Here is a 27,986-nt window from a genome sequence, read left to right as displayed (position 1 = left end):
AGTTTATGGCATCAGATGGACAAGTCAATAACCATTTCTTTCCTTTTTTCAATGACCGTTTCATGGGATATAATTAACATGTCATGCTCTGCACTCATTTATAGTGTATAATTCAGTGGTTCTTGACTTACTTACAGAACCATACAACTGTGGCCATAACAGTCTTAGAACATTTTCAACCCTCTTTCCCCCAAAACCCTAAGAAGTTGCTTCTCCACTCACCCAGCTACCCCAGCCCTCTCCACCACTGTCCTACAGTTAGTCTCCAGAGGTATACCTGTTCTGCATGATTCAGAGACCAGGAATCGTATCATGTGTGGTTTCTCACCAGGGCAATTGTTGAGGTTGATATGTTGATGTTCACACATCTTTCCGTCTTATTGCCAGTGGCATTCTGTTGTATGGACGTAGATCATCTCGCCAGCCCATCCTTTGGTAAACAGGTTCTTCTTCCTTTCATCTTTGTATGTGTTTTGGTTTTTCATGGGTGAATATTTAAGGATGAAATATTGAATCATATGGTAATATGGTATTTAACTTTCCAAAATTCTTCTTGAATTAGTTCTGGTGAGTTGTCTTTCATCTCTTGGAAATTTGTCCATTTTACCTAAGATTTTAATGCTTATTGCCCAAAAGCTATTCATATTTTTCTCTTCTTCTTTTTCTCAGTATCTGAAGAGAAGCTGGGTCTTCTTCTTCTCCAGATTCTCACCTGTACCTTCTTTCTTTTTGTTTTCCTTGGTGATTCTCACCAGAGATTTCTGTTTAGGTTTGTTACTGTGTTTTTATATCATGGTGATCAGGTTCTCCTCATAAGGACCAGGGTGGAGCACCCATAAGCAGGGGGGCTCTTCACCGCACCCCCCTGACTAGAGGATCCTCAAGTGTAACTGGAAGTCTTTGCCTGTCTTTCTTGTCTGCTCTCTCTTGTCTTTCATCTCTCTTTCCTATCTCTGCATCAGTCTGTCTGTCTGTTTCCCTCTCTCTTTCCCCCTTTCTCCGTTCATAGGAAAGGAGGTGTACAGTTCATTCCCTTTATTCCCCCATTGTGCTGTGCCATTAATGACGGCCCCTCTCTTTTGCTTCAGCCTGCCAGGACTTGCCATTGGATCTCAAGGAAAGCCTCTACTTGGATTACACATTCTTTTCTATTTCCTCATGCAGGATATGCAACCTTTTCTTTTTCTGGCCAGGCAGGACCAGATGCAAGGTTGTTAATACAGGTTATCTGGCCTGTGTACCACAGGCACGCCCAGCCAGATAATGACCGCTCCTGCTCCTTCTCCTCCGCCTGCACTCATGATCAGCATGAGGAAGGGTTAAGAACAAATATTAAGAGCAAATATACCAGGCATCGATGCCAGCCTTTAGCATACTGGTCCTGTTAAACACCGCAATATCTTCAAGTACAGACAATATAGAGCATGCAAAGACGAGAGAATTCCATGGAGAGGAAATGGTGAAATTGGAACAAATTCTAGGTATGTCTAAACCAAAATTTAGCTAAACAAGTGAAGACTTTGAGCCTCTATTTCTTTGAGATTTTCTTTGAAAAGGAGGATGGTGGGGCTAGATGTCAGTGGCTCACTCCTGTAATTCAGGTGTGAGGTTTTATTTAGGTAACTGATGGAGAGAACACCATGCAGTATTCAGGCAGGGAAAAGAATTGTAGACCCCCAGTCCAGGTTGCAGACTATACTTGGCTGAAAAGGGGTGAGCCCCTGTCTGGCCAAGGGTTTATCTAGGGAAGGGGCAGAGAGAGGGTTGTGCCTTCAGAGGCTGGGACCTTCCCATGGTCCAGCAGAAGTGTAACTGGGGCCAGTGACCTCCAGGTGTGCCAGGTACGGGGCAGAGACTTAGGCAGGAGAGGGGAAGTGCCTGGACAGCCTTCCTAGGCAGACCTTACACCGAACTACTCAGGAAGCAGAAATCCGATGGCTGTGGTTCAGAGCCAGCTCAGGCAGGAGACTCGATGAGACACCACCAAGTAACCACCAAAAAGCCTTAAACGGGCACAAAAGTGGGATGGTGGTGGTTCTTGACATATGAGTCCCTCATTTCTATGGTTAATAGTGTCCTAAGGATTTTCAAATTCTTTCGTTTAAAAAAATGACATCATTCTTTTCAGTTTTTAATTAAAAATTTAAAACATACAACAAAGTTAAATTCTATCATGAATATTTGTTTTTGTAGATTTCTATCTGTGTCCATCTTTTTATCTATCTGTCAATCGAATTTTGTTCATGTGTTATAAATTGTAAGAATCAGTATATTTCCATGTATATTGGCATGTCTATTATTAGCTCACGTTTAACACATCCTCCGGATGATATCTGTGAGTTGGAGCATCAAGACTTGTTTTAGGGTCCAGCAACTTGCTTATTGTGGCAAGCATTCTTCACTTCCTGGGAAAGATGTGTATCTGCCGATGTGCGCTGCTCTCTGTCTGCACACTGTTGTTCCTCAGTTCATTTCTTCACCAGTACTTGATTTTGGTCTTGTCTAATGGTTACATTATTTGCTGAGAGAAAGACACAATAACCGCCAATTATAATGAGCAATCATCTGTGACACCTTTAAATTTTAGTTAATTTTTGCTTCATGTACGTTGAAGTATTTTCCTGCATGTCTGTGATTACTATGTTCTGACAATAAATCCCTGCTCAATCCCTATTGACTGTTTCTTTCTCTTTAGGGATGTTCTTTGTCTTGAAGTCTAGTCTGGGGTGTTTACATAACTACTGCCGTGTGGTAAGGGAATTGTGTTATGTTCAACTCACACCTTTTCTATGCAGTCATTTTAAACCCTACCTAAGTTTTTATATTTAAACTATCTTGTTTTCTAAATGGCTACCACATTGAGTTGGGTTTTGTTTTTTTAATCTATCATAATAGCTACCTTTTAATTCAAGTATTGAATTTCTAAATATTTAAAGTGGTTATTGATGTTTGATTTGACTGCCTTTTAATTCTTTCCTTTTTCGCTGCTATTTTTGGTTCCTTTGTTCTCATGCTTCTGAATGGTGTAGCATGTTTTAGTGTTTGTCCTACATTATGATATACAACTTCAATTTTCATTTAAATTCATATTTTATTTAAAGTTAGTATTACATCATTTCTTTTAAAAGGCAGAGATTTCATGTAGTCCAACCCATTTTAAACAGTAGTTGCTGCATATGTTAAAGCTATATACATTCTAAATAATAATAAGACCTTTGATTTAAGAAATTCTGTTTATTTATTTATTTTTGTACCAGTCCTGGGACTTGAACTCAGAGACTTGTATTCTTCCTGGCACCCTACCACTTGAGCCACACCTCTACTCCTAGAAGTCTTGAGTGTTTAAAAGAATTTAGAAAAAAATGTGGCTGACATTGTCCAAATAGTTATTATATCTGCATTCACTTTTATGGGAATATCCAACTTTCATACTTGTGCTTTTTTTTCTTTTAGCATTTCTTTTCTTGGAGGTCTTTTTTAGTGATCATTTCTCTCTGTTTTCTTTCATCTAAAATATTTCTTTGCTTTGCTTCCTGAAAGCTATATTTGCTAGATATAGAATTCTAGTTGACAGTTCTTTTCTTCTAGCTCTCAAAAGTATGATGTTTTTGGCTCTTATAATTCATGAGTGCTTACTTGAGTTGGAATTCCTCTGTAGAAAATGTGTCATTTTTCTTTGTCTTTCCAAGGTATTTTTTTCTTCATTCTTGGTTTTTTAGTAACTTGAATATATGTTCAGGTGCATGTATCTTGCTTGGACTCTGCTGAGTTTCAGAGTCCTACATTATCTTATATTGCTTTGACAGTGGTTGATTTTTAGTGAATTGTTTTTAGCAGCCATTTATCTTAGTTGGATTCTAATAGGAATTCCCTCTCCTGGATCTCTCGTGAATCTCAGCTTTTTTTTTTTTTTTTTTTTGGACTTTAGGGAGCATGTCCCACATGAACCGAGTTCAGGTGTCATTCAAAGATTTAGTCAGAGTCTGCACGTGCTTGGGTTGCCGACTCTTCAGGCCATACCCCCACGCCACCCTTGTAGTTCACACCAATTTCTCTTGCTATGCTTGCTCCAAACTCTGCCTTTATGTACTTTTAGTCAAGGAAGATGGCTGATTCTCTACTAGAATTTTATTTCCATGTGCTGCTGACTTAGTCATCCTCACACCAAAAGTTGTAAAGAAACAAGTAGCTAACACCATGGACTTTCCTTTACATATCTACTGTCCTTGTCCTGTAGTTGCTGTTTATTTGAAGAGTTTATCCAGAATTCACTGTTATCATTTGTAGGAGCAGTTAGAGCTCACCTATATATCCTGGTACTCTTTCACAGTGTTCCCCAGTTTTACCTATATAACTTATTTTTTTAATCTATTAAATGCCAATAAAGTTAAGGGGACAATTATTCTGAAATATCATGGAAAATTCTGCTTTATTGAAAGCCTTTGAAGTTCTCATTTTTTTCTAAAGTGAGAAATATCAACACCATGTGACTGAATAATATTCTTATTTATCAACCTCTTAGCTGACCCTAGTGAGGGAAAACCTAATGGTGAGATATATCTGTTTTACAGTGAGAAAACAGAGGAGCCACATTTTGAGAGACAGAATTGGGAGTCTTTATTGGAAAGCTGGAGAATGCAGGCAGATTCTAGTCACAAATACCTGCAGCCCCATGAATACGCTTAACACTGTTTAGGAAGCTGAGCCATGAGAGCCTGCGAGGAAAGATAAAACAGAAAATCAAAACCAGGAAACCACATAAGCTCCAATGGAGAGCTGAAGGGGGTGCCATGGTGATTGGAGAAGATCCAGAAGACAAGAAACAGGACACAAAGCATGGCATATCCCCACCCGAGCTGGTCCAGGCCTACATAGGGTCGGGTCAGGGGACGAGGTCACAGGGAGCTTGAGAGTTCATGGCTCAAGACTGGCAGGTCCAGTAACTTATTGTCCAAGTCCCTGCCCCTGCCTCTAGAAATTCAGGTCCCCTCACCTGGGAGGTGGGACTTGCCTGCTTCTACCATGAAGACAAGACGGTGCCAGTTAAACCCAATTCCCTATCGTCTACCACGTGGCCAAGATGGCGCCGGTTAGATCAGCATCCTCCTTCAAACTGAGGTAGCGCCTCTTCTTCTAGAAGCTGACCACTTTGCCCACACTGTTACTGTCACCTGGGTCACAGCCTCATGGTCCTCAGCCCAGCCAAGCTTTAGAACTCAGGGGAGCCAATTTTCAAGTTCCTGTTGTATAGATGTGTAGATGTAATGCCCGAGGCTTTGGAAGTTAAAGCAATCACTGGAGGAGTTGGATTCAAAGCCACATTTGTCCATTTCTGGGGCCCGGGTACACTTGATCTCTCCTCCCTTGGCCAGCACTCCTCACTCTGGTCTCCAGGTCCACGTCCTTCAGGTCTTCTCTGCCATGGTCCCCATTTGAATTAGGAAAAAGAACTTGGCAGCGGTACGTGGAAACTTATGTTCCATGCCCTCATGGGACTGAGACAGGCCCAGGGTCGCTGATCTGCGTGGAAATACATGCCTGGGAATACACCAAAGCCTTGGCTTTTGTGGGTGTTTGGGGACAACCATAATATCAACCCCTTCCTTCACTGCCCTTCATGCTGATACCAACCTCTTAATTTTTACATCTCTTCCCCATCTCATTATGATGTTTCATTTCCTTCCATCTGGCACTATGAGGCTTTCACAGTATGAAATTTAAAATGAAGATGATGAAGGTGATAATATTGGCTGGAATAGAACAAAGCAGAAACTTTGCAATTAAAATAAACTTTAGCATTTGATTTCCTCATTTCACTGCCCAATAATTTGTGTCAGTGTATACAGAGGAGATACAGTGTATACAAAGGAGATACAGCATGAACCAGAGTAACAGAACTGCCCAGACAGAGCAAGTTCCAACTGTAATGGAGGCCTTGTGCCCTAGGGCACAGACTGTGGAGGGCTTCCTGAGGAGGTGTCGGGGGTGCATGGCGACAGAAGAAGCTGTCAATTAAATGACCACTAGAGAGTCCTAAATGAGTGCCCAGCCAGCCAGGTCCAGCTTGCATATGTATTTGGCCTGCCTAGTGTTTAAAACAACAACAACAACAAAACTAGATTTTAAAAAATGTGCCATCATTTAAAAATACAGACACTTTAGATTCAGTCTTGTTTCTGATCCCATTGAAAAGCAGCAGCGTCTAGTCCTGCAGATCAGCTGTCTTCTGGAGCCAAGCAGCTGTCCGGGTCCCCTGCCTGTGTACCCCACACTCCCCTACATGTCAGCAGAGGCCATGCCAGCTGCTTTCCTGTCCCCTCTCACCAGCAAGTCCCTGGGGCCATTTTGGTTGCCATTTTAGTTGCAACTTCCTTCAGTTCTAGGGTTGAGGATTAGAGACTATTTGGAGGTAATTTCAGTCATAGTGGTTTAGGTCAGATTGGGATGTTTTAGTCAATCCTGGTGGTGAGCATTTCCCACCAGGATGTGGGGTCATAGAGGCTCCTCAGGAACCACCAGGGCCTCATCAGCTCCTCATCAGAAGCAGTTGCTTCTGTCCTCTTTCTACCTGCAGGCCTGGAGCTAGAAGGAGAAGCTGAGTAGGCAGAGCAGAACCCACCCTGAGAACAAGGGCTAGAAGGGAGGAGAAGTTTCTGGGATAGGTGCTGTCCTCCTGCCATTCACCTGCCAGACTCTTTCCTTCTGGGTCCTGAACCTCCTTCCTGGCCATATGCCCAGTTTGGGGCACCTGCCCCACATACACCTGATTAAGTGCTGCCCACTGCCGTTCTGGCTGGGGCTTGCAGGTATTTCTGCTTCTTCAGCTCTGGGCCCAGCTGCTGTGGCATTACCTCTTCCTCTGGGCTTTTGTCCCTACTCTGGCTCTAGTACCTCCCTCTTCCCCTCTACATAGCCCTTGCCAGAATATGAAAGAGTATATTGCCTACTTGCCTATCAGTCTGTCTCTCCATGGATATGTCTGGCTAGTTCTTTGAGTACAAAACCTCGTTTAATTTTCCCATATCTCCCAGTACCTAATAGAGACCATGCAGACCTGACAGGGCCATGACTGAGAGGGCCCTAGAACCTAAGACTTAATGCAGTCATCTTCAGACTTTGAAAGTAATCTGGCATAGCTCCGCGTGCCCAGAGTCTGGAGAGGTTGCTTTTCCATCAAACACATCCAGTGCTTTTCATCCAGTGCTTCCCTTATAATTCTCGCCATATAATTCTGGTGAGGGGCCTGTTGGGTTGACAGGCACAGATAGATGGTGGGTACAGATCTCCTCAGCTCCTCAATGGCTTGCTAGTCTGTATGGCATAGGAAAGGGGACTATTTTGTTTCACCCTAGGAATGGCTCAGGACTCTTTCCTATTAGTCTCCCAGTAGCTATGGCACTGTTAAGCCAGACCCTTGGAAGATTTTTCTCATTGACTCAACTTCTCACAAGGTGAACATTTCTGTTTTTAAATCCCAAAAGATACTGAGCAGCCTTCTCCAAGTGTGTGCCCTTCTCCAAGCGTGTTCTTTACACGTTTCTCACCTTGTCTCATTTTCTGAACCGCATCTGGCACTGAAGCCAGCATCAGGGCCACCCTGGCTGCTCAGGGGCGGTGGCAACGGCCTCGTCAAATGCCGGTCGGAGAGAGCTCTGTCACCCGTGTTTAACTCGATTAGAAGCCTGGGTGGCAGCCGTAATAATACCTGACATTTATGTTAACATTTCCACTTCACACTGTGCCTTCCAAGAGCTTTCATTCGTGACCCTGCCCATCTGCCAGGGACTGGTCCAGAATTCCTCGTTTTAGTTGTCTCCCCTCCCTGCCCCTCACTGTTTGCTGTGCCTGTGGTGCTGGGCTCTGCTTGTTTGCTCGCCTTGATCCTCCTGTTTTCAGTGACTGTTCCAGCCTCTCAGGCCCCCCCTGCCCCCCCTCCTACTTCCACTCAGGCCTGCTCTTCTGTTTTCACCCTGAAGCTGCCTACAGCTCTGGCTATTTCCAGATGCTTCCCTGGAATGAGATTTCTTTTCTTCTTTGAAGTAATATCCGCCAACGCTACCAAAAAATTAATATGTTTGTTTAGCAGATAAGAAAAAGATGTCGAAAGTAATTTTTTAATTACTTTTAATCTCCCACCCCCACCCCCAGGTAGAATGTCATTATCCACATCCATAGTGGATCAGTCCCTGGGTCTAAAGCCTTCATTTATGCAAAACAGGAGTTTACTGTTTTATCTTTCGCCACAGTGGAACAGATGCTTTTATTGCCATTCTTTGAGAGCCAAAATTGTTCAGTTTCCCAGTGTCCGTGAATACGGGTGGCCAAAGGCAGCTGCTCATGGGATCCTGGTGTGATGTGCCCACTTCCCAGTGATGTGCCAACTCATTCCAGCATGGGGGTCTGCCCCACACTCACTCCTAGACCCTCTCTTTAGGCTGCTCCACTCCTGTCCCCTGGCCTGAGGACATCATTCCACTCGAGAAGGCCTAAGTTGTGTGCTTTTCCCAGCATTCTTCCTGGGTCCTAAACCCCAATCTGCCCTAGTCCTACATCTCCAGACAACTGGAGCTGTGTTTCTCCAGTTCTTTTTCATCTCGCATGCAGTCGATTACTTCAAAAGGTGCTGGCTCTGAAGCCACATGTGTGAATGAGTAACTGCACTCGCTCAGTATCCCTCTGCAAGCTATGTTCATATAGCAAGTTACCCGAACTTGCAACAAATACCAGTCTGTTTAAAGTAATTGTAAAGTCCTGAAGAAACATCATTATGGGGTCCACAGACCTGAGAGGTGCTTTGTGTGGAAGTGTCTCATGTGTCCCTTGTCCCACTGCCAGGCTCCAAGACAGACAACTGTCTTCTTACATGGTGTGGAAGGGTGGCTCTCACGTGGTGCTGCCCACACTCCTGTGTGGGTTCTACGCTACACACTGGTAGTGCTGTGGGATGGGTTTTTTTCCTTAACAGCAAGGAAATGGAGGTTCAACAATTAAGGAAACGATCAAGGTTTCGGAGCTAGCGTGTCCCAGCCCTCAGTGAAGCAGCAGCACCAGCAGGGTCTCCTGTGTGGAAGGTGGCTGAGCGCACACCTTTCCCACCACCTTCCATCCTAGCAGCTGCATTCTCAGAAGTCCCTCTCCAGTCTTCAGGGGTGGAAGTTCGTGTGAAGACCTTGGCTACCCTTCTTTTACCAGGCCCTCTTGCAGAACGCCGTCCGACTTCTACAAACAGGGCTGGTATTCGAGAAGATGCAGTAGTATCTTTCTAGGGAATGCCATCGCGTTTTCCCTTCTACTCCAGCGAAGCCAGTATCGTTCTCCCCTTCCTCCATGATGAAAGCGGATCTCAGAATCTCTGCTGGTCCTCACAGGCCCAAGGAGGTGCTGGCAGCACAGATGTGCCAAACCCAAGCGTGAGCACCCCAGGTCAGCCATCTTGCTCTTTGGCCAGCATACCCCCTGCTGGGAGGACCACATCCCCTGTCTTCATGGATACTGGCCAGGACCCACTGGACAACCCAGAACCTCTGCTTGTAACATCAGAGGAGGGGCCTCTTCTGGTCTGCAGGCTGGGACCCAGCCATGTGCCTGGCCCTGGGGACCATGCAGCAGAACTGAAGGCACTTCCTGTGGATAGGAGAATTAAAGAGACTCATTTAGCATTTTAGAAGTGATTACTCAGGCGCAGGCTGATTACCAAGTAGGAGACTACTCTGTGAGTTCCTCTCAGATGGTGCTGGGATGCAGGTGAACCAGCTGTGCACAGTCTGAGAGACAGGAGGGCTGAGCTCAGAGAGCCCAGGCCTGCATTTTCTGTGAATGCTGGCACTCTGGTAGTGGACTATCCCCATTATTGCTGCCAATACCCCCAACGAGGGAGACCTCCCACAGCCCACATCTGCATGGGCTTCTGCCATGCTATCGGATGCACCTCTCTCTCCCTTCCCTCACTGGCTGTTCTTGAATCCAGCGCTCCAGCAATAGTCTCCTAAAACACTGACTGCTGGTGTACAAACACTTGCCAGAATGGATTGCTGGAGGGAGTTTCACAATTTGTTTTGATTTGGGGATGTGTTTTCTGATAAATGAATTCTTTCTTCTAGGTACAACTCCTTATGTAGAATATTAACTGCCCTCACCCCAGCTATGGGCAGATATTATCAACCACACCCCATAGAGAATGTCTTGTTTATCTATCACTGTTTCTTGTCTTTATCTTAATGCTAAGTTGCTATCTTTATTATGTAGAGAAGTGAGGGCTCAGACAGGCTGCCTGAGGTAAATCTGGAATCTGGATCCATCCAAACAAAGCCAATCAAGGACTTTATGAAGTTTTTTATGGTTGATTTTATTTGTTTCTGTGTGGTGCTCGGTCTCAAACCCAGGACCTTGAACTTGCTTGGCAAGCGCTGTACCAGTGGGGTACATTCCAAGCTGATATGGGCCCCAATTTGAGCTTCGACATGCATAAATCGATCCCCCAACTTGGTCCAGAAACCAAGAAACCAAGACAGGACCATCTGAAACCATGAAGGAAGAGAGCAGTTAGCAGGTAGAAGCAGAGGAGCCAATGTTTGAGATGTAGGCAGCTGGGGCACTTAGGGAATCAAGCCCTGCCCTGAGTGCGGGGCTCTGGAACAAAATAGGAGGAAGTGTCTTCCCGTAGTTAGAGGTGGAGGGGGGCATTGTTTGTGGGTTCAAAGCTTGCTGTTACCATGTTCTGCACTGGCTAGCATCCCAGACCTGTAGCTGGTTGCTCTGCTTTGTTCGTGAGGCAGGACGTGTGCTATGGAGATGCCTGCCAGGGCATTCTCAGGCACCACCGCCTATCACCACGTTCAGCACATACAGATCTTCTGTTGGGGCTATATGTCTTAAAAGCTGGCAAAAGTCTTATTTATTGGTTTCCTGTTTGAGAGACATGTACAAACAGTAGATAGAGGAGCTCGTAAGGGTCGGGGTTTGTTCCCTGAGCCTGTCAGTAGGTGACAACAGCTTGGCTATAAATAATCACCATGCAAAAATTAACACAGATGACCAGAGAAGTGCACAGGTAGACCGATGAGGGCCTGGCAGTCTTGAGGAGAGGAAGCTGCTGCCAAAGGGTGAGAGGTGCTTCCTGAAGTGCCAGGCCTCACCCGCTAGAGAAGTGCTATTTGCTCATCGCTAGCTTATGCTGTGCTCACACACGATGCCTAAATGTCAGCAATGAGAGCAGATATTGACATCCTTTCACATAGCTCATTGCAAGGTTGGCTGAGGCTCTGGGAATGTCTACCACAAATCTCTCCATCTCGGGACTCAGATCAGCCATCCTTGTCTGTGTTGGGGAGGGAGAACTGGCCAAACCCGACAATGGTGGAGGCCTCACCTCCCACCTAGCCTGGGTCCCTGTGTTCAGGTCCAGTGAGTCAGGAATTCCCTCACAGTGGTCATGCTGAGTGAGGTCTGCTGGTGCTATCCAGCCTTCGTGGGTGGTTAGGTGGTTCTGGGGCCCCTCAGGGCCTTCATGATGTGGTTAGATGGTTCTGGGCCCCCTCGGTGTCTTCATGATGTGGTTAGATGGTTCTGGGGTCCCTCGGTGTCTTCATGATGTGTTCAGATGGTTCTGGGGGCCCTCAGTGTCTTCATGATGTGGTTAGATGGTTCTGGGGTCTCTCGGGGTCTTCATGATGTGGTTAGATGGTTCTGGGGTCCCTTGGGGTCTTCATGATGTGGTTAGATGGTTCTGGGGGCCCTCGGTGTCTTCATGATGTGGTTAGATGGTTCTGGGGTCCCTCGGTGTCTTCATGATGTGGTTAGATGGTTCTGGGGCTCCTCAGGGTCTTCATGATGTGGTTAGATGGTTCTGGGGTCCCTCGGTGTCTCCATGATGTGGTTAGATGGTTCTGGGGCCCTTGGTGTCTTCATGATGTGGTTAGATGGCTCTGGGGTCCCTCGGTGTCTTCATGATGTGATTAGATGGTTCTGGGGCTCCTCGGGGTCTTCATGATGTGGTTAGATGGTTCTGGGGGCCCCCTTAGGGTCTTCATGATGTGGTTAGATGGTTCTGGGGGCCCTCGGTGTCTTCATGATGTGGTTAGATGGTTCTGGGGTCCCTCGGTGTCTTCATGATGTGGTTAGATGGTTCTGGGGCCCCTCAGGGTCTTCATGATGTGGTTAGATGGTTCTAGGGTCCCCTCAGGGTCTTCATGATGTGGTAGATGGTTCTGGGGGGCCCTCGGTGTCTTCATGATGTGGTTAGATGGTTCTGGGGGCCCTTGGTGTCTTCATGATGTATTCAGATGGTTCTGGGGGCCCTAGGTGTCTTCATGATGTGTTCAGATGGTTCTGGGGGCCCTCAGGGTCTTCATGATGTGGTTAGATGGTTCTGGGGTCCCTCGGTGTCTTCATGATGTGTTCAGATGGTTCTGGGGGCCCTCGGTGTCTTCATGATGTGGTTAGATGGTTCTGGGGGCCCTCAGGGTCTTCATGATGTGGTTAGATGGTTCTGGGGCCCCTCAGGGTCTTCATGATGTGGTTAGATGGTTCTGGGGTCCCTCGGTGTCTTCATGATGTGTTCAGATGGTTCTGGGGGCCCTCGGTGTCTTCATGATGTGGTTAGATGGTTCTGGGGGCCCTCAGGGTCTTCATGATGTGGTTAGATGGTTCTGGGGGCCCTCAGGGTCTTCATGATGTGGTTAGATGGTTCTGGGGCCCCTCAGGGTCTTCATGATGTGGTTAGATGGTTCTAGGGTCCCCTCAGGGTCTTCATGATGTGGTAGATGGTTCTGGGGGCCCTCGGTGTCTTCATGATGTGTTCAGATGGTTCTGGGGGCCCTCGGTGTCTTCATGATGTGGTTAGATGGTTCTGGGGGCCCTTGGTGTCTTCATGATGTGTTCAGATGGTTCTGGGGGCCCTCGGTGTCTTCATGATGTGTTCAGATGGTTCTGGGGGCCCTCGGTGTCTTCATGATGTGGTCAGATGGTTCTGGGGCCCCTCGGGGTCTTCATGATGTGGTCAGATGGTTCTGGCGTCCCTCGGGGTCTTCATGATGTGGTCAGATAGTTCTGGGGTCCCTTGGGGTCTTCATGATGTGGTTAGATAGTTCTGGGCCCCCCTTGGGGTCTTCATGATGTGGTTAGATGGTTCTGGGGTCCCTTGGGGTCTTCATGATGTGGTTAGATGGTTCTGGGCCCCCTCGGGGTCTTCATGATGTGGTTAGATGGTTCTGGGGTCCCTTGGGGTCTTCATGATGTGGTTAGATGGTTCTGGGGTCCCTGGGGGTCTTCATGATGTGGTTAGATGGTTCTGGGGTCCCCTCGGTGTCTTCATGATGTGGTTAGATGGTTCTGGGCCCCTTAGGGTCTTCATGATGTGGTAGATGGTTCTGGGGTCCCCTCAGGGTCTTCATGATGTGGTTAGATGGTTCTGGGGCTCCTCAGGGCCTTCATGATGTGGTTAGATGGTTCTGGAGTCTCTCGGGGTCTTCATGATGTGGTTAGATGGTTCTGGGGGCCCCCTCAGGGTCTTCATGATGTGGTAGATGGTTCTGGGGTCCCCTCAGGGTCTTCATGATGTGGTAGATGGTTCTGGGGTCCCTCGGGGTCTTCATGATGTGGTTAGTTGGTTCTGGGGGCCCTCAGGGTCTTTATAATGTGGTTAGATGGTTCTGGAGGCCCCCTTGGGGTCTTCATGATGTGGTAGATGGTTCTGGGGCCCCCTTGGGGTCTTCATGATGTGGTAGATGGTTCTGGGAGCCCTTCGCGGTCTTCATGGCTGCTTCCCCATGTACAGTACTTCCCCAACTCAACTGCTGGCTCCGGAGCGGGCCCTGCTTCTAGCGGTACCTCCAGACAGCTTTTGCTTTTTCTTTCCACTTCAATTGTGTTCTGTTAGGTGCTGTTGTAATGCTTGACAATTTCTCAGTGAATAAGAGGAAAAAAATTGAAGCATAAATCATCCAGAAAGTAGCAGTTTCTAATTTGGATGTGTGGCAAAACAACTGAGGGTGATTTTTATTCTTTATTTTCAACACAGTTGCTCTGACAGTTCCCCGTCAGCTGCTGGCAAGTAATAAATCAGCGTCATATTTCACTGTGAAGTGGGTTCTCATTGTTGCCTTCATGTTTTCCTCCTGCCTCTACCATGTGGGAATTGCGATATTTAATGATACTATGATAGGACATGATGGTCACAGACTGGGTTATCAAGATGAGCTGATAAATTATAGGGACCTCCTCCGGTTGCTGCCTCTGCAGAAACTGCACCCTGCAGTCTGAAGGCCAGCCCGCCTCAGCTTCATGCCCTGTGTGGCCTGCCATGAAAGCAGAGACTTGGCAGAACTTTGCTACTCCTCACTTCCCCGCTCTGTGAAACAGTGGTGTTCATGCCGAGCTCTGTAACTGATGATTGAAAGGGGCATTTTGGAGAAGCACCACTACTTTGCATGGGCCCAGGAATTGACTGAAACTGATAGCCGTTGGCATCCCAGCCTCCATTTTGTGTCTGTGCCCTTTGCTCTGAGTCATCTCCCCTGCAACTACACTGGAACTCAGGAAGTCAGAACTGATAGATACCATCTTGACTGAGGGAACACTGCCCCCCCCCCAAAAAGGAAAGGATTAGCAGAGACAAACCACCTGCCAGGCAGCAATGACTGTTACTGCGAAAGGGCTTGTTGCAGCCAGACTACCTGTAGCTGTCCCTTGAGCCTGTTGAATATCCCAGCTGGGGTCTCTTAATAATCATGCAGGCCTCTCTCCCTGCCCTAAAACTCAAATGCTACCTTTTCCATTCCACAGCTGCTGGGGCTGTGTCACAAACCTTCTTTGCCCTTCACCATTATTCTTCTTTCATTGGGTGCTTTGGAGCAAGTGGCCAGCCTTGACCAGTGCAATCCAGGAGTTTGGGCTTGGGCCCCCAAATCTTTTAGCTCCCAGGGTGGCCAGGGCAACTGGCATCCAGTAAACAGAAGTTCTCTATGGTTAATGTACTCCGGTGCCAGAGTGGCCAACAGCCTTTCAAGGTTGGGTGAGTTGCAATGGACCAGCAGCTTGTGGTGGTAGAGATGAAAACAGAACCATCTGGAAGATGGTTCTACCTGTGGCAGGATCTGGAAATGGCAGGACAAGACTCAAGGCCTTGGGTTATCTGAATGCCAGGACAAAATAACAGTTGGGGTAAGCTGTGGTCCTGGCAGTGAGGGCTAGCCTCAGAGAGCGCTGCCTGCTTAGGCCACCAGCTGGAGTTGGGATGTACTGACACCTACTTGGAGCCCACAGTTATTGGGTAAACAAAGCTGCCTGTCCTTTGAGCCCTCCTTCCTCTGGGTGGAGTGAGGCCAGAGCTCCCCCCTCATTGATTGACAGCGCAGGCCCTCAGCACACAGCAAGCTCCTCCTTGCTGGGCCAACCATGCAGATGCATTTTGTATTTGGAGGCTGGAGATTACCTTTGCATATTAATCTGTCAGTGGCACCTTTTTGTCCTTTTAATGTCCGGGCTATGAAGAAGGGGGGCGTGAATAGCTCGTCTGCTTCCTGTAAGGCTGCTCTACACCCTGCTGGGAATACAAAGCAGAAGTTCATTTTCAAGGCTTTGATCTAGTCATTACTCCCTTGTCTTCCCAAGTAATCCTGAGCCCACCTTCCTTCTGCCTGCACCACCAGCTACAGAATCATTTTGCTTGAGTTTGGCTCTTTTTCCTTGCTGACATTACATGTCAGCTAAGAGTGCCTGCAGCTCAGGGGCTGCACAAAATGCCTGTCCCTTCCCCCGGTTAAAATGGATGAAGAGCTGCAGATAAGAGGCTGGGGGGGGGAGGCAAAGAGGGGGAAAGGCAAGGAGGGGCAGACACCTCCTATGTACTGTCCTCAACCTAAGTGAAGTATTGTCCCAGGTAAGGTCCTGGGAGACTCCAGATGTAAATGAGGGATGTAAAATTAGGATCACATGGACACCCTCTCTGCGCCACACATGATGCTGGAAACCTGTTCCGGCAGAGAGAAGCTTAGCAGGCAGTGAAGTGTTAAGTGGCTTTGCGTGGGTCCAGTACTGCCATCAGTGTGGGTACCCACTTGAGATCCTGGAGGATGGGGGACAGGCCATACCATTGAGGCCAGGTTCCAGAGGCATGGCCACGGCTCTGCTGAGACTCAGCTTGCTCTGCTGTGACCTTGCCCGACACCCTTACAGACCCCCACAGCCCCGCACAGCCCGGGTTTCCAGCGAGGGCACCTCAGAGTCCCCACCTTACATGCCTACAGCGTGCAGGTCGTGTGCAGAGGCTCACATTATGGCCATTCTGAGAGTGGTGGAGGTCTGCAAATCTAAAAGGACAGTACAGCTATGGGACAACTCTGCTGGGAGAGGTGACCAAAGCCTATGGTAAGCCACCTGTGATGACTCATGCTGGTAATCCCAGCTACTTGAGAGGGAGAGATGGAGAGGACTGCCATTTGGTAAAGGCCCTGAGTTTAATCTCCGTACCATACACACACGCGCACGCGCGTGAGCACACACACTTGGACACATACAAAAACCAGGAACCAGTGGCTGCATGAGTGTCAGGAGAGGCCACCCCCGCCCCCCTCCTGCATCTCAGCCCAGCTCTATGCCTGGGAATGGCTGTGTCTTAAAGTGGTTTTTAGGTGTCTTTTCATAACTGGTATGGACTGTTGTCAAGTTACCCGCTGTGCTGTGGCCCCTGCTGGGTGGCTGTGCTTGGGAAAGCAGTTAGAAAGAAAAGTTTAGCCCATCGTTAGTAATGAACACTGTATATATTTTTTTAATTTTAAGCAAATGGAATGAATGATCATTTCCATCTTGTTATGTGCAAATTCTCCACAAGCTGAAACTGGTGTGGAGTGCAGTGCACTCCTGCGTGCCGCATTTGTGAGCTCGCTGGCAAGACGCTGGGAAGGAGTCAGCAGCCCTCCTCCCCTCCATCAGCTTTCTAGAGCCACCCAAACACGCCAGCTCCGCGACTCGCACTCTTGCTTGTTTGGGCACCGTGTCTTGGACGTAGTGGGTATTATTTGTGTTGACCTTTGGCCTTGTCATGTGCCCTGGAGTGCAGTGATGGTCCAGTCAGCCTCTCCCTGCCCTCCCGCATTGCCTGACTTGGTGACAGCTCCCTCTCAGCAGTTCAGGCTCACCCTTGGCACTTTGGCCTGGGATCTGTCCTGCAAGTAACTGAGTTATGACCTGCAGACCTGTGATGTGCAGGCTCTCTCCTCTGGCCAGTCTCGAGAGGGTCAAGATATCACTGAGTGGGAAGCAGCCCGTGGCTCCAGCACCCTGTTGGATCTGTCTCACCCATGTGCTCCTTGGGGCTTTAGCTGGGCTGTTGGCGTGTGAGGTGTCTGACTTTCCAGGTCTCTGCTTGGCCTGTCCAGTGTGTAACTCAAAGATAAATCTGAATGAAGCTTGGATGAGGAACTGAGGTTCAAACCCTAGGTCTGCTGTCAGTGCCTCTACATATGTCCTGTTTGATCTTTCTCCCAGAGATGTGGCTGGGGTCTAAATCTAAGCTCATCCCTGGCTCCCTCTCTCTGGGTCCCTTCTCCATGGACACACAGCAGTCTGCAGGAGCTCCTCCACTGCTCCTGCCTTCGCTAGATAGGAAGGGAGTGCTTCCGGTGGCATGATAGCCACCGCTTGTGGGACCCTGCGGGATGATAGAAACGCAGTAGAAAGTGCTAATTTTCTTCATACCTACTGTGTGGGAGGCATGCTGCCCAGTGCCTAGAGGGTAAGGACATAGTGTGTGTGTGTGTGTGTGTGTGTGTGTGTGTGTGTAAGTTTCTGTGCTTTGAAGAACTTTATTCATACAGGGCGGCTGCTGTATCAGAGAAATAACTAGAAGGCTCGGGGGAGGAAGGGGAGGTGACCAGGTGATCTTAGCCAGACAGTGTGCTGTGTGCACAGGATGGCAGGTATTAAGGGAAGACAGCAAGGTGGCGGGTAGGTTTTCTGCTACTACCTTGGGCAGCTTTTTCTGCCCATCTGCTGTTTGTCACTAGCCAGATTTCCTCAGGAGCCTCAGTTTCTCAGCAGTCAAGTGGGGCAACAGTCTTGCCCTGAGGCAAGTAAAGGTGCGGTGCAAGGCAAGTCAGGCCTCAGATGTAGTGCCAGGCCACTGTGCAGCTGCCCTGGGTCATTCTGCCTGCGGAGTGCGCGGCGGCTAGGGAGAATTCCCTGGGTCATGTCACGGGCCTCTTCCCCCCTTTCTCCCTAGCGCTGTGCCTCTGAGAGTGCATGTTGACTCTGTGGAAAATTTCTAAATTTATTTCATTTTGTTCTAAATATGCACCCTATAAATATATTTGGTGTTTACGCTATTTGTTGATGGTGATGAGAATGTTATTTTATACACAGATGATAATTAGGCAGTTTCCAATTTGCAAATCCCTTGGAGAATTCCGGAACTTGGGGTATTTTTGTTTTCCTGGCGGCCATCTTTGGTTTGGAAGCAGCCCTGCAAACCCTCCAGACAAGTCTCTACACAGCCCTTTCCTGGCTCCCCCAAGCCAGCAAAGTACACATGTGACCTGATTTCTGCCCAGGGGCAATGAGCTGCCACCAGATAGAGAGGTCCAGTGAAGTGGGGGCAGTGCTGCGAGTTGCCTCTTAACAGTTGTTCTCGGCCCGTGGTGGAGAGGGTGAGGGGAAGGAAGGAGGGTGGGTCCACAGATGCCAGCAGCAGTGGGGAAGTGTATTGCCTGGCACCTCACTGGGCCTGGAGACAGAGGAGAGAGGGTAGGAAAGGACACACAAAGAGAATGTGTTTATGGAGAAAATCAGGCTTGGGGAGAGCATGTGTGACTTGGGAATGTTGAGTCAAGGTGCCAGGGAGAAGACACGTTGGAGTAGTAGGAGTGATTTTCTTAGTAAGAAAATGCCCTCTTTCTGGACACTGGTGGCTCACACTTGTAACGTTTGCTACTCAGGAGGCTGAGATCTGAGACTCAAGCGAGCTGGGACAGGAAAGTCCATGCATGAGACCCTTATCTTCAGTGGACCACAAAAAAAAGCGAGAAGTGGAGCTGTGGCCCAAGTGGTAACATGCCAGCTGTGAGCAAAAAAGCACCCAATCCCTGAGTTCAAGCACGGATGTGCACACCTGCCCCCCCCCCCACTCCATTTAGCTGGATGTGTTCACCTGACAGATGACAAGAAGAGTCACAGAAACATGACACTTCCCTGGGCCCTGGGCAGCCTAGTAGAATGAACCTGCAGGGACGTACACGTGTCTGGACTCCAGGCTGCCAGGACACAGTGGTGTGTGTAAGGAATCTGTTCTTCACAGGGCCCAGGGCCACGTCGGCCTTGGTAGAGCCCACTTGGTCTACTACCACCATTCCTGCAATCCTGCACTCTTGTTTCCTCTTCATGATGCTGGGTGGTTGTGAGGAGATGAGGGACCACTGGCAGGGACCAGCATGAGGACTCCATGCCTGCCCAGGGGCCACCTGCAGGCCTGTGGCACTGGCACAGTGTGAGTCTGGTGGACTGTGGTCTGCCATGCCAGCCTGCTCTGTGTCTGCCATGCCCATGAGTTGTCACGGCATTATAGGCAGGCAGGCTGGGGAATTTACACCTGGTTTAAAGTTTTCTGTGAAAAAACCAACAAGCCAGGTGCCAGAGGCTCACATCTGTGAGCTACTTGGGAGGCTGAGATCTTAGGGTCACAGTTCAAAGCCAGTTCAGGCCAGAAAGTCTGTGAGACTCAGAAATAAGCTACTCAGAAAAAGGCAGAAGTGGTGCTGTGGATCAAGTGGTAGAGCACTAGCAAAAGAAACCCAGGCCCAGAGTTCAGACCCCAGGATAGAAAAAAAAAAAGCAAAACAAACAAACAAAAAATCCCATGCAGTATGGTCATTTACAGGTCCAACACTCAGCAGGACATTTTTCACACTAAAGGGCTTCACGCCCGTGGAAGACAAATGTGAGGGCCCTGTGGAGTGTTTTCGTTTACCTTTGCAGCTGGCGATATGGCAGGCCCGAACACTGGCCTGGATGCCACGCTTGGGTGGGTTTCTGGTCTCATCCATCTGTAGCTGCTCTGTAAAAGCTATCTGAGGATTTGTCTCTGTGGGTTCTTTGGCTTCTGATTAGCTTGCTGAGGGGATCCAGCTTGTCTTCAGTCCCGAGGTTAGAAGCCTTCCACGGTCACACTTGCCTGCTTCCTTCAAGCTGCCAGTGTCACTCAGATCTTTCCTGGTGTGACTTCAGTTTCCCTGAGCCCAGAGTGCAAAGACAAATGTCTGGCCTTCTTGGCACCCCTTTACCTCTCTGCCCCAGTGGGCACCTGGAAGGAAGGTGCTGGCAGAGGCCTCCAGGCAGTGTCCAGGTGCCTGTCACGCCAGGAAAGGAAGTTCCCCGTGCTGCGGGGAGACCTGACAGATGTCCGTCATGTGCTTCGTGAAGACCCATTTTAACCATCTTCCTTGAGGGGAAAATAAAAGAAGAATAAGTGCAAGTAGACTGAGTAGATATCCCTACCCACCCGGCCCTTTGCACCTCATTTTCCTCTCTTTCTCTCCTTCAGTTCTTCCTTTTTGTACTGACTTTTCTGATTCTTCTCTACAGAAACCTGGCCTTGGTATTCCCATTAGTGATGGCGTCTGCCTGTGGGCTTAGGTGAAGTTTGTGTTTGTGGGATGACACCCGACTGTCTCCCACAGAGGGCAGAGGTTGATGGGAGCTGCTCCCATCCCACCCCTCTGACAGGGGCCTCCTGGCTCTGGTTCTCACATCTTCAGAGATGAGCGGAGGCGGCAGTGTAGTCCTGTAGAGCACACTGGTGGTGAGGGCCCGGGCGGGCGCGAGCTCATGGTCCTGATCGTTCTCCGTGAGCTCAGCCAGGGGCTCCACAGGTATTTCAGAGGACCTCAGAGGTGGACGAAGGGGCCTGATCGTCACGACCGTGTGTCCCGGCAGGCGCTCTGGGCCCTGCTCTAGCTCCTCCCGCAGGGCTCTGCCTAGGGAGGCCTCTCAGCATGCTGGCTGTTCAGCCAGACCCTGTAAAACACTCAGACCCACCCAGCCACACAAGAAAGAGAAGCAACAGAAAAACGGATTTTCTGTGACAGGGCCGAGGTCTTTCAGAAAAACTGAGTAGAGTCTAGTAAGCCTTGGGGTTTTTTTGTTTTGTTTTGTTTTTGGTGAGGGGCCAGGGCAGCACTAGAGTTTAAATTCTGATCCATGCATGCTAGACAAGTACTCTAACCATTGAGACACTCCCTCTAAGTTTTTTTTTTTTTATGAGTCATGGGGCTTGAGCTCGGCCTGAGCACTGTCCCTGAGCTCTTCAGCTCTAGACTTCCACCCTACCCTTGAGCCAAGCCCCACTTTCCGTTTTCTAGAGATTCATTGGAGATAAGCGTCTCAGGTCCTGTTGTGCCTGGGCTGGCTTTGAACCTCCATCCTCAGATCTCAGCCTCCTGAGTAGCTAGGATTACAGGCGTGAGCCACCGCACCCGGCTTCACTCTGATTTCTGTACATGTATATGTGTGTTTGTTATGTCTGTTGTTCCTGGGACTTGAACTCAGGTCCTGGGCACTGCCCCTGACTTTTCTTTGTTCGTTAGTTTGTTTCTTGTTTTGCTTTTGCTGAAGGTTGGTGCTTTGCCATTTGACCCACAACTCTCCTTCTGGCTTTGTAGTGGTTAATTGGAGATAAGAATCTCATTGACCTTCCTGCCCACCCTTGGCTTCAAACTGCGACCCTTAGATCTCAGCCTCTTATGTAGCTAGTACAGATGTAAGCCACCGGCGCCCAGCTGACTCCAAATCTGTGTGTGTGTGTGTGTGTGTGTGTGTGTGTGTGTGTGTGTGTGTGTGTGTGTGTATAATGAGACGTAGCCAGGTGCCATCGATTTCTCTACCTATAGATCATGGGTAGAGTTCTCACAATAGCCACAAGTGCTGTCTTGCCACCAGCAAGACTTTGCTGGAGATCTCGGCCACGAAACGCCTACTTTTACCTGAGTTGTCTTTTGGTTCAAGTCAGAGTGGCCTTCTTCCTTCTCCCCCTTTAACATACCTTTCCCCTGTATGTTCTCCTTTATTAAGCGACTACTACATGCCTGGCTGAGTGCTGACAAATGGGGTTTTAGCCATCTCCCCGGCCTAAGTGAGTCTGATGCTGTGGGTGGGACCTAGGGACACAGAGGTGTGACAAAGAGGAAGGAGGAGACCTGGACTCTTGGTTGCGGGGAAGGCTGATTTGTTCCTCCTTTATTGATCTAATCATAAAACTAGTCACCGCTATTCTAGGCCCAAGGAACTTGGTAAACAAGATCCTGTCCTCAGAGAGCTAAGTTCCAGGAGGTCTGAGAGAATTACATCTCTAAGTTCACAGGAAATGTCTTCCCACAAACAAGTGAATGCTGCAGTGGAGAGTAAGGGCAGGAAGGAGAGGACGCCGCCACAGCTTGGTTGGGATGGTCTGTGAGGTTCTCTAGCTCTGGCCGCAAGGACATGAAAGGTTCAGGAGAATATTCCAGGAGCAGCGGTGAAGGCAGGAGAGGCTGGTATGCCCCAGAGCCCAGCAGAAGGTCATGTGTGTCTGACAAGCAGTAAAGGGGTGTGTAGAGGAGGTGGGCCTGCGCAGAGGCCTGAAGGGGCTGCAGTGAGGAGGAAGAGGCTGAAGCAGCTGCAGGGTGAGGCCAGCGTGAATGTGTCTGGCTGAAGGAAAAGGGTGCAATGGGAAGGAAGGGGGTGGAGCTCAGGGAGCAGAAGGGGAGGTCCTGGCGGGCTCCAGGGGTGCATGCCAATGTTCTAGATCATTCTGGCTCCCAATGGAGCACCCTGTCTGGGCAGCAGAATGGAAATCAGCATCCGGGATGACATGGGTCTGTTCAGAAGTCCAAACCTGTCAGTCATCTCCACACTGCTACACGCTCTGCATCTCAGCAGTCTATCGTTTCCTTTTCTTGAGATGACCGTGTTATGAACTACTAATGGGAATGATTCCTCCCACTGCCTCACTCTGCCCAGTCCTGATTCCCCAACAGCTAGCACAAGAAATTGCTCCATTGATTAATTCTCTCTGTCTTCTCTCTTTTCGCAGAATGGCTATTCAAGTGGGTAAGTTCAACTTCGAGAGTGTCGCTGAATCCCCTGGAGAGAAAGGACATTTTGCAGACCCAAAGCAACTGGAAGAGGAGAAGCAGGAAGCCCGCAGCCTAGAGATCAATAGCAAACTGGATATTCGCTGGAGAATCATATCCTTTTAACTGTAGCCTACCCTGAAGTGGGCTGCACCCCTTCCCAGGACCCCCAAGCACTGAGAGAAGCCTGAGGGGTTTGGTGTGGGGTCTTGGACATAGGTAGCTCCAGATCACTTGGCAAGAATATGCAGACCAAAGGCTTGACGTTGGCTTACCAAGGAGTTCTGCTTAATTAGGCGTCGACCCCATGTGCGAAAGGGCTTCTCGAGGCTGGTGGTGTCACGCATTTCTCGCCAGGGTTGATGTGCACGTTTAGTGACAGGTCCTCACGGCCACCTATCAATGCTGAGCTGAGAAGGGTTCACAGACTGGCAGGTGCAAACCCGGGAACCAAGATCCAACGGTTCAGCCTAGTGAGGGGCGGAGGCGCCGCGTGGACGCAGGGCCCTTCCAAAGGCAGAGCTGACGAAGAGTGTCGTGAGCCGCGGAGCCCGCTCTGCACCCGGACCCCGGTCTGGCTCATCGTCACCACTCAGCTGAGTATGGATGCTCTCTCGAGACCCCCTGCTGTGTCGACAGTCTTCCAGAGCACCCACGAAATGGGTTAGGAATTCTGTGAGGCGGAGCCGCAAATACCACCAGGTCTCAATGTAGCCATCTTGCCCGCTAGAAGGCAGAAGGGGAGCAGGGGCAGAGTAACTCCAAGTCACGGCCATCACAGGCAAGGGCTGTGCAGAGCACATACGTGCTAGGGACTGAGCAAGCCCACGGTCAGAGTTCTTCCTTTCTGGCATTTTGCCAGGGTGGTAGAGCCAGAGAGCAGCTTGAGGAGGTGGGTGCAGAGCCTCGGTGACCCTCACTGTAGAAGGAGCCCTGTGAGATTATTCCTCTAGTCATAGAGGAATGTGCATGAGATCTGCATAGATAGCGCAGGGCAGGCCTAGTGGATCTTTCTCGTCCTCTTCCATACAACAGCACCCAGGAAGAAGGGGCTCCAGTGAGCTACTTGTTCTCACAGCACTCCTGCTCTGGGCTCCGAGGAAATAGGAAGCCTGCCACCCCCGTGCATACATGCTCCACCCTCAGCAACACAGTGCCGGGCGAGTGATGCCACCCTAGCACCATGTTGGCCGTTTATGGTGTGCTGCGCCGGGCCTAGGTGAACTGTGAGTCTCTAGCTCAGCTCCCACCATGGGCTCATCACCCTGTCTTGCATCTGACAGCATGCAGGTCATTTGTGAGTGGGTAATAGAGGATCCAGTCTGCTCTTGGGTCCCGTCCCAGATGGTGTCTCCCCAGGGATCATGTTGACCAACAGAACCCTCATGTTCTTGAGAAATGAGTATTGAAAAAGCTGGGTGCCAGTGGCTCGTGCCTGTCAAGCTAGCTATTCAGGAGGCCGAGATCTGAGGATGGTGGTTGGAAGCCAGCGCGGGCAGGAAAATCCATGACTCTTATCTTCAATAAACTACTCAGAAAAAGCCACAAGTGGCACTGTAACTCAAGTGGTAGAGAGCAGGCCTTGAATACAAAAGGGTCTCAGGGACAGTACCCAGACCCCCTGAGTTCAAGTCCCAGGACAAGGAAAAAAATAGAGGAAAGCGATTTCTCTTCTTTAAGGCTTGACTCAAAAAAGTTGACTTCTGTATTTTCTAGAGTTGTTTAGCAATTCTTCCAACAAACATTTATTGAATGCATACCATGTGCCTGCCCCCCACATCTGTTCCCCAAATTTACTGATTGGAAGTGGATGGGAGATTGTCCCTATAAGGGAAGAGAATCAATGTTACGGCCATCTTCTTTCCATCTCTGCCTCTCCAACTCATCTGGTAGTGGCATCTGCCATGGGATGGGTGGCAGGCTTCCCTATTATAAACCTGAATTCAAGCAGATGGAAAGACCAAAGATTTGGCTAATCATTTTATTAAGCCTTTGATAATATTTTCAAATATTTATACTCCATGAAGATAAATTGATCCATCGATAGTTATAGAACTCAATCATGTGCACCTTAGATCAGGATGTTGCCACAAGCATGTGCACACCTGTCTGTGCACTAGCTACGCAAGAGTCTTTCTGCTCAAGTGTCACCCCAAAGGCCGGCCCATGTCTCAGTATGTCCCCACCTGTTCTGTGGATGAAGTGAACAGGATCTGCCACAGGAGCCTGGGACAGAGATGGCAGTGGAGATATTGGAGTCAGAGTCCTGGGGCTGGCACGTGGTTCCTCAGTCTCTGTGCCAGGCTTGAGTTCCTCGGGCTGTCTGGAGATGGCATGAGGACCCCATTGCTTAGAGACAAGATGACTTCCATGGAGGAGCTAGCCCAGGGCATTCAGCCGCTAAGGGTAGATGAGCAGTGGCGCCTGAGTGGTGTGTTCAGCCCTTGAGTTCTCCGGTTCTAGGCCTAACTAGAGAAGCGAATGTGTTAGCTAGTGCTGGTTTCCCTTTAGGGGATCTCTTTTCTTTTTCTTTTTTTATTGTAATCACTAGAAGGGTTACATGATATTTGCCAGATAGAAGGTGCATTAATTCCCATACATTGATACCCTTTCACATGTCTTGGTACCCATTTCCCTCCCCGCCACCCTCACCCCTCATCTTGTTTTCTAGGGGATCTCTTTTCTGAACCCTTCTTGAACATTTTTGTTATTATTATGGCTAGGAAGCAGTGCCTCTTAAGTACCTCCCATGGCTTGTCCTCACTGCACCCCACAAAATCTGCAGTCCTGTGCCACATGTCCCAGAGGCTGAGTGACCTGCCTGGCACGTGGAAGCCTGATAGGGCTCAGGCATGCCTACCTCCACCACTACCACCAGTGCCCATCCTGTGCCAGTGCAGCCATGGCCTCCATCCCTCTGCTCCCTGCTTTCATCCTGAGCCTGTGTTGCTTCCTATGTCCCAGAGCGTTGGTGTCTGCTACAAAGGTCAGGTGTCATCAGGGACGCACCTTACCACGCTTGTACCCTCTCGCCACTGTCTCTGTGGCCACAGCTCTTATCAGAAGCCCTCTGCCGTTCTTCTGCTTTTAATCCTTTTCCATCCCATGACATTTCCACAGAGGACTCCTCACATTATAGTCTATTAGGCCCTTGCTTCTACGGTTCCTGTTCATTTGCCAGACCAGCAATTAGCTTTGTAATTTCTGACCCTTGGGCTTTTCTTTTTCAGTAAGAACTGGTCTGTGATGACCATGCAGTTACCCTGGGAGTCGAGGGGTTCTGCCTCGGCAGTGTGTGGTCTTGGAGGGCCAGGTTTCAATACCCACCGATGCTCTGTGGATAAAACAGCCTTAGGTGCACTTCCTGCGTGCTCTCCCTTTAGCACCCTTGTGAGCCTCTGCTACCAGTATCACTCAGCTTTTGCTGAACTCATCAAGAGCCTGCAGTGCATGGTCCCGAGCTCTTGCATATTTGATTGCGATATAAAACAAATGATGCCATGGTGTTGAGGCTGGAGACCTGAGGTCCTTCCACTCCAGCAGCAAGACATGGAGGCCAGGTGATCTGGATGGCCCATGTCCATTTATGCTCAGCCAGTGGTGTCACTTGCAGCAGAGGTTGGCTGTTGGAGCAGTTCAGAGTTCTCTCTGCCCTTTTGGTCGCTTGCCCAGGGCCGCCCCAAGCTGTTCCTTTGTAGAAGACCACGGGCATTTTTGAAATGTAGTAACTGTGGTGATTGCACTCAGTAGGATCACCAGGATGTCGTAGCTCCCTGCCCCGGAGGTGTCAGCAGATGTGGAGAGACGTTTTCAATCCAGCTGGCTGCTTGTTGAGTGAGACAGATCCAAGTTTGCCCATTGGCAAACTTTCTATGCCTGCCAATCTATGGCCTAGACAGGAAATGGGATGCAGAGGGTAAATAAACACCCACAATTTGCAAGATGGAGGGATGTAGAATGGGACAGCCTCTGTCTCCATTGTGAGGTCTCACCTCCTGGAGGAACTCCTCCTGGGCAGAGTGGCCAGGGACAGCTCACAACCCAGCCTCGGCACTGCTGAGACTCTCTGCGCCGACCCCTTGGACATCTACCATCCGGAGCAGGTGAGGAAGCTCCTGTGCCTTAGGTTATTCTGGCAGACCTTCGGGGCTTACAGCCCCCTGAGAATTTGAGGCACCCATCTCTAGGCTTGTTTGGTCACCCACTGAGCTCTGTCTCTTCTTGCTGGAAAGAGAGGCTGTGTTCCCAGCGCTCTTCTTCACTCCATTGTCAAGGCTGAATCTGCTCATGCTGGACTCTGGACAGCTAGCCCTGCACTACCCCTCAAGTCAACTTCTCCATCCATCTTCTCATCTCCTGAAAAAACCAAAAGTAAGTTCTTTTAAAACCTAGCACACTCTGTTTTTCTAGTAGTCATACTTGGACAAATAGTTCCATCTAAATGAATTTTAATACAAACTGCTCTTGTCATCATTACAGTTGATTCCTTGATCACTGTAAGTAAAATGCAGGCTTGTACTTTGTATCTGCCTTCAGGGAATTTGGCTGCCAGCGCTGTTTGTAATAACTTGGTTCAGAGGCCTTTAATCTTTGGTGGCAGGGAAGCTTTGTAGCCAGAGAGAAACGTCGTGCCTGACTTGACAGGGCTCAGATTGATCTGGCTGTTTGGCCCTCACTGGGCAAGAGGGAATGATGACATGGACATAGATTTGATTTCTGTTCTCCCAAATCTAAATATGGTAGCATACACCCCTTGAAATTACTTTTGAAGGAATTAAAGTTGCAGCTTGGAAAGTGTAGATTTCAGGGTTGGCATTTCCTGTGCAGCACTGGTTAAAACCCCTGTGTATGTGTATATGCGTGTGTACACACATGCCCGTGGACGAGTAT

At 49.0% G+C, this 27,986-nt stretch overlaps 1 protein-coding gene across 1 annotated transcript in view; it reads left to right on the top strand.

The window, feature by feature from the left end:
* Trappc9 (trafficking protein particle complex subunit 9) overlaps positions 1–27,986 on the top strand; it is a 433,947-nt gene that overhangs the window by 329,372 nt on the left and 76,589 nt on the right. The window contains exon 20 of the mRNA XM_090339457.1: positions 23,057–23,210. Within this exon, the coding sequence (XP_090195583.1) occupies positions 23,057–23,210 (154 nt within the window). The remainder of the gene's footprint in view (positions 1–23,056; positions 23,211–27,986) is intronic.

The sequence above is a fragment of the Megascapheus bottae genome, chromosome 9 (genome assembly GCF_031878675.1).
Source record: "Megascapheus bottae isolate mThoBot1 chromosome 9, mThoBot2.hap1, whole genome shotgun sequence".
NCBI lineage: Eukaryota > Metazoa > Chordata > Mammalia > Rodentia > Geomyidae > Megascapheus > Megascapheus bottae.
This window is presented reverse-complemented; position numbering and strand designations above follow the sequence as displayed.